Genomic DNA, 23017 nt, shown 5'->3' on the forward strand with positions numbered 1-23017 from the left:
ATTCAGTCATCTGCTCAGCAGGCCATCCAGGACATACCACAGAGCCCAGTCTTGGCATTAGTTGATGACCCTCTAGCACTGGAAAAACGGGTCAAAGCACTGGATCAGCTTCACCTCAGATGTTTATGTAAGATCATGGGTGGGCATCTGAAAGGACAGAATTTCCAACACAGAGGTATTTCGCAGAGCAAGGAAGACTGCGATTGAAGATGTCACCATGAAATTCCAGCTTAGATGGGTCGGACATGTACTCTGAAAGACTGAAAGCTTCCTTTAGAACATGCAGCATTCCAATGACTACAGCACCTGCGACTGGCTGTCTTCAAGAGATCTCTGGCGTTTGAGGAGAGCAATCTTCCAGACCTTGACCAAAAAGGGTCAATCCCTAAAGAAAGGAGACAAGACCTACCATCAGCTACTGCACACTCACAGTGTGGTCTCATTTTTGTGTCCGCCTAGGGGCTGTGTTGTCATCTCCAGTCACTGAAGTCTTTATCGTTTGCAGTGGATTGCCAGGACAGTGACAGTATCTGCCTCTGGAGATCTTGAGCACTTAAAACATACTTTGCACATAGCTATTCCTGTGCCAAGTTTTCCTTGAGCTCAGATATGGGAGAGTCTTGTTCTTTTTTGATATAATTGTGGAATGTTACCTTTTATTTAATTGTTTTGTTTCCCCCAGAAGTTTATTTACTGATCATATATATATATGTGTGTGCACGTGCGCGTGCAGAAGGACCATCATCTGGAGCCCCTGCCATCAGGCTGGTTCTACAACGGCACCCAATTTGTCAGCATGGCTGGGCAGAAGTCTGACACACACCCCTGTATCCTTGTCGTCCTCTACTGCATCTCACACACACATGTTTTTTTAGGAATATGTGTTGCATACATGTTTGTGTGTGTGTGTTTCAGTTTCTTGTGATATTGTGTGTGTGGGAGGGGCGGCGCAGGATGCCGTGTGCTAGAAAGGATATGCAGAGAAAGAAGGGGTTAACTAGAACAGTGGAATTTAATCATTTTGTATCAAAATACACAAACTGACCAAAATAAAGCGGCAACAAAAAAACAAACTAACAGTCATAGTCCAGTAGTTGGGTTGTGTGTTATGTGTGTACATGTTTTGGGGAGTGAGTATGTGTGTGTTTGCCTGCTCACAACCACATGAAATATATTTGCTTGTAAGTTCATGTTTGTGCACATTTGCGTGTGCACATGCGTGTATGTACATGCAACAGTCTGTTATAAGCTAATATCAAGCATGTGTATGCATGCATTCTGAATAACTCAGCTTCTGACATTTGGCTGCCTTGCTGTCGCTCACAAATTTGTCATGACAAATGATGAAAGAGCCCCGCATACAAGACATAATAATTATGTACATTAGTATTGTCTAATGTGTTTTGTGTATGAACGTTTGTTGTGAGTGGTTGCATGTCCGTGCAGGGGTATGTACGTTTTAGTGTTTAAATGCATGTTTTATATGGAAAGGCACTAGATCAATTTAAGTAGTGATTGCAGAAAATGGGACCTGCCCAAATCACAGGTTGACTTGCCTTCCTGCCAGCCTGAAACATATACTTATTTAATTACAAGTCTTAGTGACATGTCATTGAAATGAGTGTTCTAACAATGATGTGAGCGCTGTTGTTGTTTTTCCAATTGTGTCTGTTTACTCCCTTTTACTTATCTGATATTTATACAGTTTATATTACTAGGTATATCATATATTGCAGGAGTTAAAACTGTTGGGGATTTATTTATTATGAATTATTGTTTTTATTGAAACAAGGGAGCAATATCAAATTTGGCATAATTCTATGGATGCAACACCTAAGCTCTTTTATCTGTCACCTTTTTACCAGCAAACTTTGTCAAAAGTTTAAAAATTTTTTTTTTTTTTTTTTTTTTAATTTTTTTTAAATTTTTTTTAGAGATAGTATATTCTGTCTTTGTATCTTCTTCCTTAATTCCCATGCAGTCATGAAAGACTTCATTGTGGACTACCTGAAGAAGAAGAATGAGGAGATTGACAAGTACAACGCTGCCATTGACAAAGAGAAGTTCCCAGACCTGTTTGCTTAGGCCACACCCCGCTCAGTCAGCCACACCATGTCCCCGTCTGGCGCCCAGCTTCTATCATCATCATCATGATGTCCCCTGGAGCACACAAGGGGTTTTCATATAGGACATGATACATGGCAAACATTGGCGTAGTATCAGCTGGCTCCTGCTGCACTATATAGACGGGCATTAGAAATGTGTGGCATACATGCTTAAAATGTCAGTGGTACTAAACACGTTTTTCTTTATTCATAAAGAATTTAAAGAAAATATCACCCTTATCTGTGTTTAAGCTCTGGAAGATCCTCTAGTCTCATTTACTGGCGCATTTTTGACAAATTGTCAATTGCTTTCCCTCTCTCTGTTTCAGCCTTTCCTGTGCCTCTCAGTGTGTTGGTGATGGAGGGGGGAAAAAACCCCTGCAAACATAGCTATAACTTGAATCCCCACCATTCCCTTTGTTGAGTTCTTTGCTCCAGGCACTATATGTGGCTTTCTCTCTGTATTCAACACGGTACATACCCGTTTTAACATTTGTCTCCTTCCTTTCTGTATATTCATCCCATCTCCCTCCCTCTCTTCCGCCCATCTCTCATGTTTGTTCTTTTGTGTCATTCTCAGCAAATGTGTGCATAATAAGCTGAAGAAGGGCTGGCTTCAAGACATTCTATAGTTGATTAATCTCTGCTTGCAAATAAATTACTGGTGTTCAACCAAACAGCGAAGCGTTTTCCTATAGGGTTGATTAATGTGCTTTCAAAGAATCGCCTGTGTTGAACTAAACAGTGAGGCGCTGTCCTCAGAGTTGATTGAAGTGTGCTGACTGCTTGCCTAAGGCTGTGTGCTAGTGGGGGTTACTGCTATTGCAGCTTTGTCAGCAGTTTTTGTTTGTTTTGAATTTTATGGACACTGAACAAGAAGGAATACTTTAATGAAATGGAAGTCACTGAATACTACTGAGAAATCTGTGCTTTTCTCCCCTGTGTTAGAATGTCTGCAGATTGCTTTTGCCTCAAATAGGTGTTTTGTATTGTTATGCTGACTGTGCGTAAAGAGGCTGCTGAATGCACATTATATCTGAAAGTGTGTGTGCACTCATGTGTGAGGATTAAATGGTTCTGTCCAACTACTGGTTTATGAGAACAATTTGCTTATTGACCCAAATTAAAACTTGTGTGCTCAGTTCCAAAGGAGGCTGTCAGATTCCTTTTATCAGTTGCTGAGCATCTTACATTGTTCACTTTCAACTGGAGTACACACACTGTGACCACCTCAAGCGGTTGTCAGGTGTAAATATGTGGGTGCCTAAAAGCAGCTGCCAGCAGTGCCCAGACTGGCAGCCTGCTATGCAAATGTAGCTTCGTTTTTTAAAGCGCACAGAGCTTGGTCTCTGACTGAAGATAGGAGCTTTATAAGTATCGGGAATAAGAACTGACACACAGGATTGTTTAAGTGATTGATTGGATCTTTGGGAAACTAAATGACAACGTTCTGTGTTGTTGTTTTTTTTTGGGGGGGGGGGGGTGTTTTTTTTATCAGCTGGTAGCATTCCTGTGTGATTGCAAGACTGATTCATTTGCAGTGTGACTACAAAGACTGGTTTTTCACTTTGCATTTATATGCCAGGACCCCAGAAGTGGGCAGATTTTTTTTTTAAATGTTCATGTTATCTTAGTGGCTGAGATTGAAGAACTGCTGCTGGAAAGATCCCAATGTTGTGGTCATTCATTGATTTTTTTTTTTTTTTGGTTTGTACTTGTATATTTGTCAACTGTTTCATTATGCCTAAACATTTTACTTTGGTATGTACTTCTGTTATTTTGTTTATTTCATTGTATGTGTGTGTCTTTTTTCCCCAAGATATTTGGTAGGTTTATAGTTTTTCATAATTACTCTTTGCAGATTACTTTGTTTTGAGTCAGTCTGTGTGTTTTGTTATTGTTTTGTACTTGTGTATTCATGATTCTTATCTGCACATTAATTTACTTATTCAATTTATTAATTTCATTTGAACATTGTCTTTTCGTTTTCTATCTTTGAGTGTCTTTTTGAGTCTTATCTGAATATTAATTTACTTGAATTTATTAGTTTCATTTGAACATTCTTATTTTCTTCTTCTATCTTTGTTCATTTATCTTCTGGGATCTACAATATCGGTATTTTTGCAGAATTTTTTTTTCGAAATGTTCATCGCATCAAAATCAGTGCTTGCGATATCATCCGTCCATTCCGTTTTTGCAAGATTTGCTCAGAATGAATGTGTGATATAGTACTTTGCATTTGCAGTTATTGTTCAGCTTGTTGTGCTATATTTAATATTTGCTGTTACTGTTCAGCTTTTTTTTTTTGGAAAGTGTCCTTTCCTGAATAGCCTTCAATAAAAGATGTTTGACTTTAAGTGTGTGTGTGTGTGTGAAGTTTAACAAACTGGGCCACAGAGTGTGCCACGTTTCCCAAACTTGGCCTTGTCAGATGAAAAAGGTTATGCTCTTCCCCCTCTCCCACAAATGTAAGTTATGCTTTAGCCGAGTTCTACCCCACACAGCCTTGTCCCACAAATATATGTATAAGCTATGCTCTCTACCACACCACTTTGTCTCACAAATACCTAAGTATGCTCTGCCCCACGGACACAACCTTGTCCCACCAATATCTAAGTTATGCTGTCTACCACACCCCTTCGTCTCACAAATATGTAAGCTATTCTCTCCACATCCCCTCAGTGTCTCGTAGATACAGCTATGCTGTCCACCACACACCCGTATCACAAATATGTAAGTAAAACCACGTGCCCACCCCCCTTTCTCCAAAAATATGTATACTGTACTCTACCACCCCCTCCCCATCTCACAAATATTTAAGCTATGCTCTACCTTACCCCTTGTCATAAATATTTAAGTAAAACCATCCCAACCCCCCTCTCTCCAAAGATATATAAGCTATGTTCTACTACCACAACCCCTTCTCACAAATATGTAAGCTATTCTCTACCTTGCCCCCTGTCTCACACATATATATAAGTAAAACGAACCACCCCATCCCCTCTCTCCAAATATATGTAAGCTAGGCTCTGCAACACACACCCCTGTCTCACAAATATATAAGCATGTGCTCTTTTTTTTTTTCCACAGACTTGTTACACAATTTAAGCCCCTCTCCAGATGTGAAAGCTGTGCTCTATCTGAATCATGGCTTGTCCGCCCTCTCCCCTAAATAAAGATTTTTTTTTTAATTTTAAAAAATAAAACAAATTTCCCACAAATATAGAAATTACAGACCTCCACTCCCTCCTCAAATAATTTTATGTAAACTATCATTTGCCCAATCTGCCACAAAAATATGTAAGTTATTCTCTCCCCTGCGTCCTCGCTCCCTCAAAATGTGTATGCTATGCCCTTCCCTCTTTTGCACAAAAAATGAAGGTTCTATCCCCTCTGTTAGACATTTATGAGCAATGCTCTGCCTCATTCCCACAAACATATAAGCCCCTTCGTCCTCTCCGACAGATACAAATACTTCCCACAAGTGCGCATTGGCTATTGTCTTCCCTTCTGCAAATATGCAAGATTGGCTCATGCTTAAATTTCCCCCTCTTCCATTTCTATGCAGGCGATATACTTCCCCTCTCCCACAAATATATATTAGCTATGCTCTGCCCCGACCTTCACATGTTAGCTGCGTTCTTTCCACCTCCTTCAATTGTATAACAAACTAATTTACCTTTGTGAACATGCGCTTGGACGACGCTGCCTTAGAAATAACACTGTCTCAGGATGAGGTTGGTCTGGCTGTCGTTTCTGTTAATACGTTTGGCAGTGGAATGTAATCTGCGCCTGAAACACAAAACGATGCTTTGGTTTTTCATTGCCGTTGAATGGAATATTACAAGTTCTGGGAACACGTGTGTTTCTGCGCAAGTAATATCACATTAAAACAGGATTAAAAACAAGATCTCTCGCTGTCTTGTTAAAGCAATACACATGCACAAGCACATTACAGAGAGGGTACAAGAGACAGAGGGATAGAAACAAGACAGGCAGAGATGTGCAGACTATATCTCTCACACACACACGTTTTATTGCTGTTGATAATACTATCCTTTTGGGCAAGGGGAACAATTTATGGACAGACAAAAATAAAGGCGGTATGTAGAGAAATGAACACATTGCAATGGAGTAAAAATAATAATGAAAACGTAAATCGCAGCTATGAATTTGGTGAATACCGACAATGACACTCGTGCTTTGTTGAAGGATTGCCTGGTTGTACACCATACAACTGTAATGTTGTATTCGGAAACAAGCACACACACACACACTGAGGGCGCGCGCGCGCACACACACACACAGAGTTCGCGCGCGCGCGCGCGCACACACACACATTGATGGCTTAATGTAAAAACACAATTGTTGCTTATTCAATTTACCATAATGAAATAAAATCTTGACCACACACACACACATACACGCATTAGTTATTCAGTCCTTAATGCCTTACACAAGGCAAATAAGATCATATGACACAACTCGATCATCCAACTTTATGAGAAAAAGAAGAGAAACATACAATTTATATGTCATCGAATGGGCACTAGAGTGGCAGTAATTATGTCCTATAACTATAAAGCTTCCAAAGTTAATTGCTTTTTCCAACAACGTAAGAGCGATAAATTTGGCTAGTGATATCATTTCTTCAATTATCAGAATCATGCTGTTTAGGTCCATTTTATTTGAAATTTCTTCATGAAAAATTACACATTTCTTTCCAAAATCCTCGTAAGGCTTTCACACACACACACACACACACACTCTCTCTCTCTCTCTATTTCATCTTCAACTAATGCACCAACACATAGGACAAGGAGACCATGCGGACGCCGGTGTCAGCAGATAACCGTTATTTTCTTTATCATTGTTCGCATTTTGGCCTGCAGTTCTGGGTCTGAATCGAGTCAGTCCGTTTCTGTGCCATTTCTTAGTTATTACTTGAACTTTACTTTTTTTCGTCTGAAAAATGATCTCAAAAGAGAGAAACACACGCGCACACAAGAGAGAGGGAGAGAGACAGAGACCCTGCAACTCAATACAGCCACAACCCTAGAAGCAGTCACAACACTCCAGAGAAACTCCCATGCAGGCGACAAAACAGGAAATCGCACACCTCCCATTAAAATCCACAACGCCGCCTCCATCTCTATGGCCGGGCCTCCGGGAGATGGACAAGACCAGTTGCCCCTCAGACCTGCGGGCCATGGATGGAGCCAGTCAGCCCTCCACCGACCAACCGACCAGCGGGGCAGGACTCGACAGGTCACAGAAGCCGGTGTAGCAGCCTGAAACTACCATACCCCCTTGCTGGATTTTGCCCCCATGATCATGAATGACCCCTGGGGTACGTCATTTGTGGCTCAGTCAAGATGGAACCCCTACCCCCACCCCACCCGTACCCCCACACACGACTCTCCTTGGAAATTACCCATTTTAACGGGTTTAATAAAGTTATTGATAAAAAAAAATTATAATAATGGGGGGGGGAGTTCTGGGCTAACTTTTACTCTCCTCCTGTCTGTTACAACTTAGCAGCAGCAAAGGAAACGTCGGGTAATATATTCTGCTCTAACTGCCTGCATTGGTTCCAACTGGACCAAACTTACCACCGAGGGTCATCACTTCAAGCTGGTCCAGAATGACACCCTACATCCATTAGGAGGGGGGTGGGGGGGTTAAATCCAGCTGGAAGGGGTCAGTACTGACCAGTTTACTTCCGCAGGGCTTTCCAGGCTAGCCTTCACTGACCCCGTGGTTAATTAATCTGGGCTGGCCAGATTTTTATTAAAGGTTGAACAAGTTAAAGGACCAGTAGCCTTGTAAGATCATCGGAGGCAATGAATTCGTATCCACTGTGTCTACGGCTCGGCACAGGAAGGCGGGGCACAGTCCTCTCCTTCCGCAAATTTCCTCCTTGCCCAACCGGTCAGGAAAACCATTTACACCTGGGTGGGGTGAGGAAAATCTTGAGTCAGGTGCCTTTCTCAACGACACAACACCGTGCCGAAACGGGGACTCGAACTCTCATCACTGGTGTACACTACTGGCGAAATGGGTTCATTGTTGTTGTTTTTTTGTTGTTGTTTTTGATCATAACATACTCATGTTTTATTGTGTCTTATAAACCTTAAGGTTTTATGACAATAAAACATTCTATTCTACTCTGGTCTAATACCAAACCCATTCTGCCATGGTAGCTCCAGATTTGACATCGGGGTTAATATATATATATATATATATATATATATATATTAACCCATATATATGTGTGTGTGTGTGTGTGTGTGTGTGTGTGTGTGTGTGTGTAAACAATATTTAGAAAAATGTGGTGGGGTAAGACAACAGGCAGGTTGCAACACCAAGATGTCTTGTCGCTTAAAAAAAAACCCCACAAAAAGCAAAGAGGAAAAAGCAGCAGCAACAACAGCAGCAGCAGCCATGGACGGCATTGGACGACGACGAGGACGACGACGACGACGAAGCAGCCGCCTGGGCCCCCTGATGCTAATAGAGTTACGATAGGGATCACCGGCCGTGCCCCTCCTTCGGACAGGTCCCGTCCCCCGGGGAGAGGTCCGGTGTCGGTCCTTGGGTTTGGGCCTGGAGGGTGGGGGGGAGGGGAGGGGGGTGGGGGTGGTGGTGGAGGGGTAGAGAGTAGGGGGTGCGGTAACGGGGATGGGAGTGAGATCATCTTTGCAAAGGGTCTGCCAGTCCGTGCACGGCTGTTGGGTTTCTGGACAGGTCTTAGCTGGGTGCCTGCGTGGAAGCCTGGTTTTTTTTTTCCATTTTATTTCATCTTTTTTTGTGTGTGCTCTGTTGTTTCCTCCCCCCCCCCCCACTCTCTCTCTCTCCCCTCCCCACCCCTCTCTTGTCACGATCCTTTTTTTTTCTTTGTACTTTTGTTTCTTCTTTTCTTCCTTTTTACTTGTTTTTCCAAAACCATTTCCTCCTTACAACTTTCCTGTCATTTTTAAAAATTCAAAACAGCGCGGATAGAGTTCTGTCTGCACTTGTAAACAGACATTTTTCTGTCGTTCCATTTTTTCTCTCCCCACTTTGTTGTATTTTTCCTCCACCACCACCCCTTCTTGCACCCCCTATTCCTTTGCACCAACGTTCAGAAGCCAGGGTTCTTTGCTGCTTTTGCTTTCCTCGAGTTGATTTCTTTGTTTCTTTTTCTTTTCCTTCCTTCCTTTCTCGTGATGCTTTTCTTTCGTCTTTTATTCTATTTGATTTTAAACACATTTCTTTCATACTGCATTTCCTCCCTCTTACTCTTGTTTCGTCATCATCATCGCCTCTCGGCTTTTCTTTACCTTCTCTAGCCCTTTCGTCTTGTTAACACCCCTCCTCCACCCCCTCCGTTTCCTTTTATCGGTTTTTTTTGTGTGGATCTTTTCCGTCCTTTACCACTCCCATGATATGGAGGGGAGTGACTCGTTAGTGGCTTGGAAACTTTTGCTGGTGTTGAGTCTAAGAAAATAACTACGTCCAAACTTTGAGATTTGCAAACTTTGCCCGGTTTCCTGTCCGAGCATCTGTCAACCATTATGTTATTAGATAAACAATAAAAAAGAAAAAAAGAAGAAAAAAAAAAAGATCAGTTACTTCCTAATATAATTTTCATTGATCTGTTTCTCTTTTTTTTTCTATCAGTCTGTGTCTGTCTCTTCGCTTTGTGAGTGGGAGTGGGACTAAAAATGATATTTCGTTGAGTCATTTGTTTGGTCAAAAATACAGACGCGGCACGAACACATTTGATATTGAAGAAGAGACAAAATCGAAGAACACTAATACTGTCAGAGTATTCCACAAAAAAACACACAAAAATGCTTTCTTCAAAAATAGGTTAAAGGTTAAATGTACTACAGCCTTATACAGCCATCGGGGCAATGAATTTACATCCACTGTGTCTAGGGCTAGGCATAGGAAGGCGGGGCCCAGTCCTCTCCATCCGCCGTTGAAACCTTCCCAAACCGAAATGAGTTACCCATAAATGCCTGGGTGGAGTGTGGAAAAACAAAAATCGGAGTAAACTGCCTTTCCGAGGAACACAAAGTTATACCGAAACGGGGGGGATCGAACACTGGTGTCTGGTGAACCCTTGATCAAAGCCCAACACCACTCCGCCACGGCGCCACCTCTTCAAAACACACAGCATCACGTGACACTCCTCTGGATGCTGTCATTTTGAGCCGTAGTCATTCATCAAGACATGTACCGCCTTAGAGTCTCCGAAACGATATTGAATTAAAACCAATGAAGCAAGTCCAGCACAAGTCGTGCACTGCTAACGATGATGACTTGTCCGTCAGTAGGAACGGCCTCTCTGATGCAGATGGCGACAGCCCTAAAGCGCGAGCGTTTCATTCCCCCCCCCCCCCCCCCAAACAGTCTCTTGTGTACAAGAAGGAAGTCGCTCAAAAGCGCACTCTAAGATAGCTCAAAAGCGCCGAATGCTTTTGTCCCTAAATTGCAAATGACTGATCCTTGTGGGGGCAATGACAATGATTTTGAAAACTTTATTTTTATTTTATTTATTATTATTTTTTTTTTACTGTATACCGCGGATATCCATATGTCCAGGCCAATAAACTAAAATAATTGTGCATTGCATTGCTGTGTTACCAGATTTTCTACCTTAATAATTAGCGTACATGCCAAAGTGACACACACGCGCGCGCGCGCTCGCTCGCACGGCTATAAGGCATTGAGATGACAAATTAGCAACATGACTTTTCATGTTTTGGAAAAAAAAAAAAAAAAAAAAAAAAGTTCAAAATCTCTCTCTCCGTCTCATTTGTTTCGAGCTGTTCAGCTCTCAAAGGGATAAGAGAAAGATTATATTCCAGCTAAATATTACCGACAACCTGGTACATTTAAATTGTGCTTAATGATGTCCAAACAGCAAAATGATACGTGGAATTTGTCCTTTCTTCCGACATAAAACATTTTAATTTAGAGAATTTTCATCCTCGTAATACGTTTCATGTGATTTTTGTGTTTTCGTGTTTGTTCAAACAAATTGTGACGCAACAGATGTTTGTTTGCCCCTTCACAGGAGCTATGGCCCAATGAATAAATCATCCGTATCCGTATCTCTCTCTCCCTCCATCCCTCCGTCTCTTGTCAACCGCCGCACAAGAATCGCTTGTAAGAAGAACTCGGATGAACGGAATATTCACTTACGATTACTTGATCGGTTCGCTTTTGGATAATGATTACGTCGTCGACGTATGCGATGTCGCATGAGAGCTTTGCTGATGACACACAACTTTATCAGTCGGCTTCCATAGCTGAATTTGATGCACTGGTGACTCAAACACAGGAGTGCATTGCTGGCCTAAAGGACTGGATGACTCTCAACAAGCTGCAATTAATGATAAGACTGAATTGATGATAACCTGTCCAAAGAAGTTTCGTCAACATCCTTCCTTTCCTGACTGTTCTGATCAATAGCACACCTGTTTCACTTTCTCCCTCTGTTCGCAGTCTTGGTGTAATCCTGGACCAGTCTCTTTCCTTCCAACAGCACATTTCGAATATCTGTAAAGTTGCCTATTTGGAACTGCGTAGAATCAGCTCTATCCGCCACTATCTCTCAACCGATGCAACCAAGACACTTGTATGCTCTCTGGTTCTCTCAAGATTGGATTACTGCAACTCTCTTTTGGCCGGCCTTCCCAAATACCTGTTAGACTCCAACGAATTCAGAATAACGCTGCCAGACTCATTTGCAGAGCTTCTAAATTTGACCATGTTTCTCCTCTTCTTCAGTCTCTCCACTGGTTGCCTGTTTCTGATCGAATAGACTATAAGCTATCCACTCTGACCTTTTCTGCAGTCAACGGATCTGGCCCAAAGTATCTTTCTGAACTCATCCATATCTATACCCCGTCTCGCCAGCTCCGTTCTTCCTCTGATACTCGACTTCTCAGGATACCTCACGTCAGAAGTAAGACCTATGGACACAGATCGTTTTCTTTTCAATCGCCAAAGACGTGGAACAAGCTCCCTGAGAACCTCCGTCATTCTGATTCCCTCGCATCTTTTAAATCTCGTCTCAAAACTCACCTATTCCCTCAGCAATAGTTCAATTGTGGTAGGTCCACAACTACATGCATGTATATGAATGTGTATTGTGTGTGCGTGTGTTTATGTAAGTTTGTGCCTGCCTATGTGTGCGTATGTCTTAGGGTAGCTGTTAGATACACATGTATGTTAAAATGTATGTATGCAGTGTGTGTGTGTGTGTGCGTGCGTGTGTGTGTGCGCGCGTGCGTACGTGCGTGCGTGTGTGTGTGTGTGTGGTCACATTTTGGTGTGTGTATGTAACATAGATATAATGTTTTATGTTATCAAAAGCGTTTTTGTAAAGCACCTAGAGCAGATTTCTGGATAGTGTGCTATATAAGTATCCATTATTATTATTATTATTAAGTGTCCAATGTCCCGCTTTCGAACTACCCAACGTTCGCGCTTTCGGACACTTCGCGCTATAGGGCTGCACCCCTATTCCCAACCCCCTTAAGGAGGCCTTGTCGCGGATCCATGAGCTGAAGACATCGATCGACCCTTGTGACCCGGACAGATTACACGTGTGCCCTCTGCCGGACAAGGGCAAGGGGAAACAACTTGGGACGCTATCAGACATGCTTGTCACTCACTCCTGACTCTCAGAACCCCATCGGCAAAGGCTGCTCGGTGTGGATCAGTGTGTGTGTTTGGAGGGAGGGTGGGGGAAGGCGGAGGGGGGCGTGGGGGAGGCGTATGGGGGCGGGGGGCACGGATACAGGGGATACATGACAAGAAACTGACTGACCCACTGTTCTGGCGGGAGGGAAGTGCTTCAATGTCCCCCGTTGTGTCAGTTTGTTGTTCAGAGAGTATCTTGCCAGTTCAAGACATTTACAATGCCGATCTAAAGTACAGACGGGGCTGTTTTGCTTTGTTATCCCAAACAGATCACGATACAACTCTCTGTGTTCAGTGTGTGTGTGTGTGTGTGTGTGTGTGTGTGTGTGTGTGTGTGTGTGTGTGTGTGTGTGTGTGTACGTATGTGTTTGTGCGTGTGTGTGTGTGCGCGCGCGTGCGCGCGCATGTGTCTGCCTACCTACCCGCCAACCTGCCTGTCTGCCTCTGTCTCTCGTCTTCGCGGGGCATACATTTAGAGATTTTGAAATTGTGGACAAGGCGATCTATATATATATATTCCCAATTTGATTCTGGCTATGTCGTCTTCTGTCGTTCTGTGGACATACTAAAACAGACCGAGTAGTTTATTGGTCTGCATCTAAGCACCCTGTGTGTGTCCAGCGATGTGTTGGCTGATATGAATTAACATCAAGCAACATTGCACTGGTTTGAAGTTGTCCACGTTAATTTGATTACAGTGAGCAAAAACTGGCAGTTTTATTTACAGCTATGAAAAATCACAGAACATTTATAAATCTGTTCAGTATATCTGACGTATATTGTTCTTATCAGTGTTTATACTCCCGCAAGAAATCTCCGCTCTTCCTGACTGTTACTTTTTGAAACTTCCTCGTGTCAATACAAGAACCTATGGTGAACGTGCTTTGCTGCTCCTGACAACTGGAACAACCTTCCTCATCATATCCGTACATCTGATTCTATTTCTGCTTTCCGCTAATCACTAAAACTCATTGTTTTAAAACCTATCTACAAGCACTCTCAGCTTCCTTGTTCTCCAACACCACTTTGGATGCATAAAGAGTGGGAAAGAGAGAGAGAGAGAGAGAGAGAGAGTGTGTGTGTGTGTGGGGGGGGGGGGGGAGGGGCCCGGAGGGCTGAGAAAGTGGTCATGAATGTTGTGAATAACTTGTAATATTTTTTCGTGTAAAGCGCCCTGAGCTCTTCGAGAGAAAGGGCGCTATATAAATGTACATTATTATTATTATCTCCAGTAAATGTGACGGGTATGTTTTCTATATTTAAAAAATATTGGCACAATAAAGCAGGCTATTTGTAATACGTTGCAATACACACTGCACAGTACTGTACTGTACTGTAACTGCACTATATTGTACTGTATTGCACTTTTCTGGTTTTTGTCAACAAATTTCTGTGTGAAATTCAGACTGATCTCTCGGGCTAATGCGCGTCGCCATTGTGCAGCGCCACCCGTTTTTTTCTGTGTGCAAGTGGAATTGTTTTACAAATTGGATTTTTCTTTGGAATTTTGCCAGGGTCAACCCTTTTGTTGCCGTGGATTCTTTAACATGCGTTAAGCGCATGCTGCATACGGGACCTTTGTTCATCGTCTGATCCGAGTGGCTATGTGATCCTTCTCCTCCTCCTCCTCAACATCATGATGTCTTTCTTGCTAAGGGCTATCCTTGGCGGTAAAGCCTGGGTAGTCGTGAGTGACAAGCCCGACTGATAATGTCCGAGTCGCCTTCCCCTCTCTTCTGTCCAGCGGAGGTCACGCACGTACTCCATCCGGGTCAAATCTGTGTCGCACCGAAAGGCTTCATTCATTGTTCCAGTGTTGTCGGTCGTCGTCGAGGTCTGCACAGATTGCCTCTCCAGTTCTGGACAGTTCGGCCATCCCTGCCACGCTTTCAGCTCCACGGCCTGAACAACAGGCCTGATCCATTGTTTTGTCTCCTCTTTCCCTCCACCTCTATGTAATAATCATAATCTCCATCCATATAGCAACAGTAGGATGCAATTTCAGAATACGATGATTCATTTTAGTCAGCCCATTTATTTCTGGCTTTTATCGAACGAATTCTTTAAAGGCCAGTGAATATCAGTTGTACAGAGCCGGTGAAAAGTGATGTCCCTCTCAGGACAGCCGTCCCTATGGCCATTCCCGCTATCTGGGAGTACAATCCTATACATATATATCACGCCCGCTGTCCCGTACTTAATAAAAACCAATCAATCTTCAGTGCCTTTCGCTTCTAACGCAGTCGCTGTTTTGGGACTTTCGGGGCTGTACGTTACGTTCGCTATCAACACCGGCATCTGGACGATGATGGAGCCAGGGACGGGTGCCCTCCCCTCACGGACTCAGGGGCCAGTAATTGGGCGGACAAGCAAGGCCTTGGTGGCCACACGACTGGCCGTCACGCCGGGTGCAATCAAGATCCCTGTCTGCACCCTTGTCGCCGCTCGGGGACTGCCATCTTCGCTGTCCCCGTCACGTCACGGAGCGAGATGGGCCGAGCGCTATGATGTCGGCTTTATGAACGGCGACCCGCGGCGCAATGATGCACACGGCATCTCACGGGAGTTGGCGGCGCGGGGTGGTGGTGCCGCCCGGAGGGGCACAGAGTGTGGTTTAGGGGCTCCGGTCTGTGACGTTCAATTACTTATCAGCGGCTCCGGCCCTCCCGTTTTAATCCAATAGATTTTCTACAATTGTTTCCCCCGTCTCTGCAGCACGATGAGTTATGTGGCAGTGCCAGTTTTATTGTACCCGGCAGCCAGGCGGATCTGAGCAACCGTTTATGGAGCAAACAACAACAAAAAAGAAAAAAAAAAAAGTTAATCGAGGATGGCATCTGTGATCTAGTTTGGACACGAACGATGCTGTATAATCGAGCGAGAATGGAAAGTTTACGGAGGTTGAAGAAAGTGTACCCCAGGGCTGCGAGGCGGGAGGAGTGTGTGTGGGGGTGGGTGGGTGGTAGGGAGGGATCTGGAGGTCGAGATCAGTGTGTGCACAGTGGCAGCAAGTTACGGCCACTGGGAGGTGGCAGATCAGCTTTAATTAATAAACCAAACTCAAAAGCTTAAGCTTGTGCGATAATGATTATAATTATGTTGAAAGGAACTCCAGTCAAGTAAAATATCAAGCAGTCCGAAATCGTGGTGAAATAAGACACTTCTTTTCAAGACAAACTGCACTTTTTACGGCTTCCTCTCAGTACTTTAACAGACTTCAAACTTATTGTCGTTCTCTCGTGTACTCTTCACAGTTAAAAAAACACACACCCAAACATGTTGCGCGCGCACACGCACACACACACGCACACACACACGCGCTAACCATGACAATGGAGGAAACCAAAGAGCAGGCGCACAAGCCTCCCGGCATTGGAGAATGACCTTACAGAGGCCTTAAAAATAAAATGGAGGTGGGGGGCGGATACGTTGGGCAGTGTTGAACCCTCTATTACAGCTAATGGGAGCCGTTCAATTCTCTTGGAGGAAGACCGCCATTCGTTATGCCAGATAATGACTGCATGTTCAACTACAGTACCTCATCTCCTGTAGATTCGTCAAATACCTCATCTCCTGTCAAATGCCTCATCTCCTGTCAAATACCTCATCTCCTGTAGATTCGTCAATTACCTCATGTCAAATACCTCATCTCCTGTAGATTCGTCAAATACCTCATCTCCTGTAGATTCGTCAAATACCTCATCTCCTGTAGATTCGTCAATTACCTCATCTCCTGTATATTCGTCAATTACCTCATCTGTCAAATACCTCATCTCCTGTAGATTCGTCAAATACCTCATCTCCAGTATATTCGTCAAATACCTCATCTCCTGTCAAATACCTCATCTCCTGTAGATTCGTCAAATACCTCATCTCCTGTCAAATACCTCATCTCCTGTAGATTCGTCAAACACCTCATCTCCTGTCAAATACCTCATCTCCTGTAGATTCGTCAAATACCTCATCTCCTGTAGATTCGTCAAACACCTCATCTCCTGTCAAATACCTCATCTCCTGTAGATTCGTCAAATACCTCATCTCCTGTCAAATACCTCATCTCCTGTAGATTCGTCAATTACCTCATCTCCTGTAGATTCGTCAAACACCTCATCTCCTGTAGATTCGTCAAACACCTCATCTCCTGTCAAATACCTCATCTCCTGTCAAATACCTCATCTCCTGTAGATTGGTCAAACACCTCATCTATAGATTCGTCAAACATCTCATCTCCTGTCAAATACCTCATCTCCTGTAGATTGGTCAAACACCCCGGGAAAGCCAGCAAAGCATACCCCCACTGAGCGTGACCACTTACACGTGAATGATGTTCTCAGTTCTTGGACTCAAAGCAGTAGTCTTTGATTGTACTTCTATTCGTTTATGTGGAGTGATGGCCTAGAGGTCCGCCTAGGAAGCGAGAGAATCTGAGCGCGCTGGTTCGAATCACGGCTCAGCCGCCGATATTTTCTCCCCCTCCACTAGACCTTGAGTGGTGGTCTGGACGCTAGTCATTCGGATGAGACGATAAACCGAGGTCCCGTGTGCAGCATGCACTTAGCGCACGTAAAAGAACCCACGGCAACAAAAAGGTTGTTCCTGGCAAAATTCAGTAGAAAAATCCACTTCGCTAGGAAAAACAAATAAAACATGCAGGAAAAAATACAAAAAAATGGGTGGCGCTGTAGTATAGCGACGCGGTCTCCCTGGGGAGAGCGGCCCGAATTTCACACAGAGAAATCTGTTGTGATAAAAAGAAATACAAATATAAATATTCATTTCAAACATCCGTCTTCCATTCCACAATCCGGTTTCCCCAAACTCACCATTTAACTCCTCCTCTCTTACGTTTTTATTTGTTCAGTTCCAACTAGGTATCTGTTATCACCAGTCTGTACGACGGAACATTGAAACAAGCTCTCCGCAACTCAGAGTAGAATAAACTTTCTAGTATTGCTCCGCCAATGATGACATTAAAAAAATAAAAATAAAAAAAACGGGGGAAAAAACACAAGGCGAAGAGATACACTGAAAATATTTGCATTTTTTTCTTACGTATCCCATCACGCATATCTAGCAGGAAAAAGACAGCCACAAAGGTGGGTAAGGCAATCCTAACACACCTAGCAACACGTTACTAGATGTACATGTTACACGACCTCTCTACAACAGGGGTTTCCCGTTCTGGTCAGTACGTCCATATGTCTGTCAGAGCGGGGAACGATGCTCGATTACATTTCTTCACCGATCAGGCATTGCTGAGTGTGACAACAGCAATGTGTAGCAGGGCTCGGGAAATTTCTGACTGGCTCTGTTGCCCTCAGAAAAGAAATTGTAGCTGACAAAAGACAGTGACCCAACATTGCTCCAGATAGGATCACACTAGCGTCAAGTGCCTCAGACAGATCCTTCAGCTGAAGAAATGCTTGACAAGACCCTGTGGACGTTTTCCTAACGAACAGTGCTAATCCCAGGTCAGGAATAAAAGATGGGAATGGGCCGGACACACTATCCGCTTCGATCGGACACAGTCCAACACTGCTCGTCGTCGATAAAGGCTCTCTAATTCTCGATACATATGGAAGAAGGTTTTCTTCCTCAAATGTCGGAAGTTCTGAACTTGTAAATTCATCAATCAGGAAACTTTGCTTTACCTTCTGAAAGACACTTCGGGTTGTTGGCACCAAGAAAGCACTTGACTGGAACCCCCAGGAGAAAACGCAGACAAACAAGGGCACTCTACACACAAACAGGCTGACACAGCTTGATTAAAGAGTTTCACAGCGTGAAGCATGACGTTAGAAACGGCTGTCAGAGATGGTAGAAAGTGGAGGGGACGACAGAGGAGAACTGCACTAATCCAAGACCAAAGAGGATTGAGAATCAAATGCTGTGAAGCTTCCTTCGTTGCTTTGGTTCCGTGGGAGACAGGCAGACAGACAGGCAGACAGGCAGACAGACACAGGCAGCCAGACGGTTATGCTTCGTCACATCCATTCGTCTTGTTGAACAGGTAGTTTTATTTTGTTTTGAAAGAGGACAGAGTTGGTGAGTGATGAAGATCGAGAGGAAAGGAATTCCAGACAAAAGAGTATGGTACTGAAGGGCCCTTTGACCAGATGTTTTTGAACAGACTTGGAGACTCGAAGCAGCTTTTGCCCAGAAGATCCGTGAGAACGGGAAGGAGTGTAAATGTAAAGGTGAGATGAAAATGACAATGGAGATCCTTCGAAGTGAAGATAAGCTAATATTTCTATACTGAATTCTGTTCTGGCTGGGTAACCAGTGAAGATGTAAGAGAAGGACAGTGTGTTATTTCAAACTGTCTGGAAATACATATTGCCTATACGTATGGCTTCTGTCTTGACGTCACTGAGTCTAAGCTTTTTTTTTTTTGGGGGGGGAGAGAGAGAGAGAGAGAGAGAGAGAGAGAGAGAGAGAGAGAGAGAGAGCACTTAACACTGAAATGTTTAATGTCATTATCTGTTAAACTTTAAACTTTAGTGACATAGTAGGTACAATTCAAAACAAAAATGGTGCAAAACGAATAAAATGGAACAGAATGGAAAAACAGACATAAGTTTACATTTGGGCCAACAGCAAAGTGAAAGCTGTATTATCAATGGTTTCTCCAGTCAATGGGAAACCATTTACAGCTTAGTCTTTTGTGAAGGACTATGACTCTCAAACTAGGAGGCAAAATTGCACTGGCTCTTAGTACTGCAGCCTTGTGGGCTAGTTGGCCTTTGGGAACCATCCCAACGCCGACTGTCCTAAAACCCTCTTGGCCGAGAGAGTGGGGATGTACTTGGGCAAGACACTCTCCACTATAATCAAATTCTAGCCCAAATAGTCGGAACAGCAGTTGCCTCTTCTGCTATTCTGATGGTCATAGTCGGACACGACTGACTATCATTTAAACTTCCTCGGATACATATTTGCTAGTGAGAGTATCATATCTTCATTTTCCGTCATCAGTATGCCGAACAAATCTTTTCTCTGCGCTAGAGCTGTATTGAAAAGGGTACAGTTTTTTTTCGCAGTTCTTTGTATCTTTTGCAGTTAAATATGAAATGGTTTTCGCCACACATTGGGCAAGGGGATGTTGCCACGTCTGAATCGAACCATCTTCTGTTGGCATTCAGTCGAAGAGCTCTCAATCTGAGCCTCGCAAAGCAGATTCTATGCAACTTGTTTTTTACGATCTTGACATATTTCACTGTTTGAAAAATTGATTTAAATGAATAGAACCATTTATACCCATCATTGCTCTATGAGAAGAGAGAGAGTGGGGGTAGAGAGAGAAACAGGGGGAGGGAGGGGGAGAGAAACAGAGGGGGGGGGGGGGGGAGAGGGAGACACAGAAAGACAGGCAGACACACAGAGAACGGGCGATGAAAGAAAAAAAAAGTGGTGTAAGTGAGGGCCGCGAAAGGGTCAGCGTTTTCTAAGTTCTTTCACAATGATTTCGTTCAGTCTTTGATCCTGCCTCCCTTCAAGTTATATACATGTACACATGCATGTAGAAATCAGAGCCACTTGCGCGCGTGAACACATGCATACAGACACACACACACCACACACCGTAACCTGGATATCCACGAAAGCCGATTCGTAATCCAAGGGCAGATTTGAACCGGGGTTTTGTTTCAGCACGACTGCTATCAGGTGGAGACAGAAGCTACTGTGACAGCAGTCAAGCGTCTTCCGTTTACAATTCATCAAAAATGAAATCAGTGCATCCGGTAATTGTTTTAATCTTAATTTAGAATCCCCAAACCAGGGACCTATTGATAGTATTTCGCGCGTTTTATAGTGCAGGTACGTAAGAAAGGACATAAATGCGCTGTTGTGAAACGGGGAATTGCAGACACGTCATTTACCCATTCTAATCAGGAGTCAGGCATTAGAACGACGCGAAATGCCCCATACAGTGAACTCTAACCAACACCTGTTGACTGAAGCCGCCACTGGGGGCTTATAAACATCGATGACGTCCTATTATTTTTGTATTTGTATTTCTTTTCATCACAAGATTTTTCTGTGTGAAATTCGGACTGCTCTCCCCAGGGAGAGCGCGTTGCTACACTACAGCGCCACCCATTTTTTTTGTATTTTTTCCTGCGTGCAGTTTTATTTGATTTTCCTATCCAAGTGGATTTTTCTACAGAATTTTGCCAGGAGCAACCCTTTTGTTGCCGTGGTTTATCGTCTCATCCGAATGACTAATGTTCAGACCACCACTCAAGGTCTAGTGGAGGGTGGGGGGGGGGGGGGGGGTGAGAAAATATCGGCGGCTGAGCCGTGATTCGAACCAGCGCGCTCAGATTCTCTCGTTTGCTATGCGGACGCGTTACCTCTTGGCCATCACTCCACTTAGCATCCTAAAGTCAGGAACCTATTTCACCGGCAGTTCTGTTGCATGTATGAGACATCACCATTAGTATATTATGTTGTAACCCATTTTCAGTGGATTTCCACTCATTTTGTACATTTTCTTACTCTATTTTGATGCGAATTCAGTCGCTAAACTAACGTGCCACCATATTAGTTTTTTCGTTTTTTGGTCCCACAAACCATGAAAATGTCACCAATAACATCTGTACAGAAAGGAAAAAAACAACAACAAAAGACCACCACCACCTTTTGCAACTTTTTTTTTCTTCAGGAAATAAATCTCGACACTGAACGCCACCATTACATTCCAACCAAACGTCAACCGTTCCAAGATTTCAAACGAAATAATCTTTGTCTTAAAGTCTCTCCCTTCGTACTGTTACTTGTGTAGTTTTTCTTTCTTTTTCCAAACACCCCTCCTTCTCTCTCTCTCTCTCTCTCTCTCTCTCTCTGTGTGTGTGTGTGTGTGTGTGTGTGTGTGTGTGTGTGTGTGTGTTCCTGTGATTAATGACTAACACACACACACGATTCACTTCTGCAGCCATTATAATTTGGCCCTGTGTGGTCGTCGGGCCGGTCTACTACAACGAGCAACAACAAAGATAATCAAATAAATAACTAACTCACCCCCTCTGGAAACCAAATCCAAGAAAAACACAAACCATCACCACCAGCCCAGTGGAAAGTGAGACCGTTTGTGTCCAATGACTCGGGGTTTGCTGTTTCGCGAATACATCCGGACACCCGACCATTGCTCACACTGAGTCCTCTCGTGTCTCACACTTCGCACTCTTTTCACTCCTTGCACGAGTTTCACGTGTCCCCAGCATTTACAACCACTTGCTCGCGTTTGTTCAGCGGGGTTTTTTTTTTTTTTTTTTTTCGTATTGCGTTTTGGTTGTTGTTGGGTTTTCTTTGTGTGTTTTTTTGTTGTCGTTTTTATTTTGTTGTTTTTATATTTTTATTTATTTATTTATTTTTTTAAATTTATTTATTTATTTTTTTTTTGGGGGGGAGTCTTTTTTTGTCAGACATCGGCTCTTCTCCACCCCCTTTTTCTTTTTCCAAACAGCAGATGTGGCGCAGCGTATATGGATCAGTCTGCGCGCTCTGGCACCTCCTCGGAACTGTGAAACTACTCGCGAGTTCTGGGTTCATAACAAAAGCGTGTACTACCCTTGCTGCTTATCTATTTAAATCCCTCGTTAATAGGAATGGACGTTGTCGTGTCTTGTCTTGCCTTGTAGTAGTCCTCCCCTCACCACTTCTTTTCCATGGTTGGTTGGTTTGAAATACTTACAGCAGCTGAAACTTGATCAGTTGTCAAAAACCACTCTTTAAAAAATCGTGCAAGTTAAACAGATACTGAACAAGAGAGGCAAGGCCTTCAAGACTCACTTGTGATAAATTAAGTCCCCTAGCATTAATTACAGAGTAATTTCCCTTCTTTACTATCTGCACCAAAACGTTTGCAAAATAAATAAAACTTCCATGCTTAGCAAAAGAAGTTCCTGTTTGAACAAAAAATGATAATAATGACTCCTCTTGTTGTTGTGTCAAATAAGAGGTTAAAGTGCCAAGTTTAGAGAATACAAAAAATATAAATATAACAGTAAATGCAGTTTGCATATAATTAGGCTTCTTTTTTTCTTTTTTTGTGCCCATCACAGAGGTGCAATATTGTTTTAGACAAGATGACTGGAAAGAACTGAATTTTTCCTATTTTTATGCCAAATTTGGTGTCAACTGACAAAGTATTTGCAGAGAAAATGTCAATGTTAAAGTTTACCACGGACACACAGACACACACACACACA

General features: G+C 43.2%; 1 protein-coding gene and 1 long non-coding RNA gene across 2 annotated transcripts in view; one reads left to right on the forward strand and one right to left on the reverse strand.

Moving 5' to 3' along the window:
- Nucleotides 1-4456, forward strand: part of LOC143298395 (dynein axonemal assembly factor 9-like) — a 378176-nt gene extending 373720 nt beyond the window's left edge. The window contains exons 38-39 of the mRNA XM_076611286.1: nucleotides 734-827; nucleotides 1982-4456. Of these exons, the coding sequence (XP_076467401.1) occupies nucleotides 734-827; nucleotides 1982-2085 (198 nt within the window). The 3' untranslated portion in view covers nucleotides 2086-4456. The remainder of the gene's footprint in view (nucleotides 1-733; nucleotides 828-1981) is intronic.
- On the reverse strand, nucleotides 2072-21879 carry LOC143298438 (uncharacterized). Its single transcript, XR_013057391.1, has 3 exons — nucleotides 21828-21879; nucleotides 5785-5897; nucleotides 2072-2160 (listed from the first exon to the last, which is right to left on the reverse strand). It is a non-coding gene; the product is annotated as an uncharacterized LOC143298438 (long non-coding RNA).
- Nucleotides 21880-23017: the final 1138 nt, after the last annotated feature.

The sequence above is a fragment of the Babylonia areolata genome, chromosome 2 (genome assembly GCF_041734735.1).
Source record: "Babylonia areolata isolate BAREFJ2019XMU chromosome 2, ASM4173473v1, whole genome shotgun sequence".
Taxonomy (NCBI): Eukaryota; Metazoa; Mollusca; class Gastropoda; order Neogastropoda; family Buccinidae; genus Babylonia; species Babylonia areolata.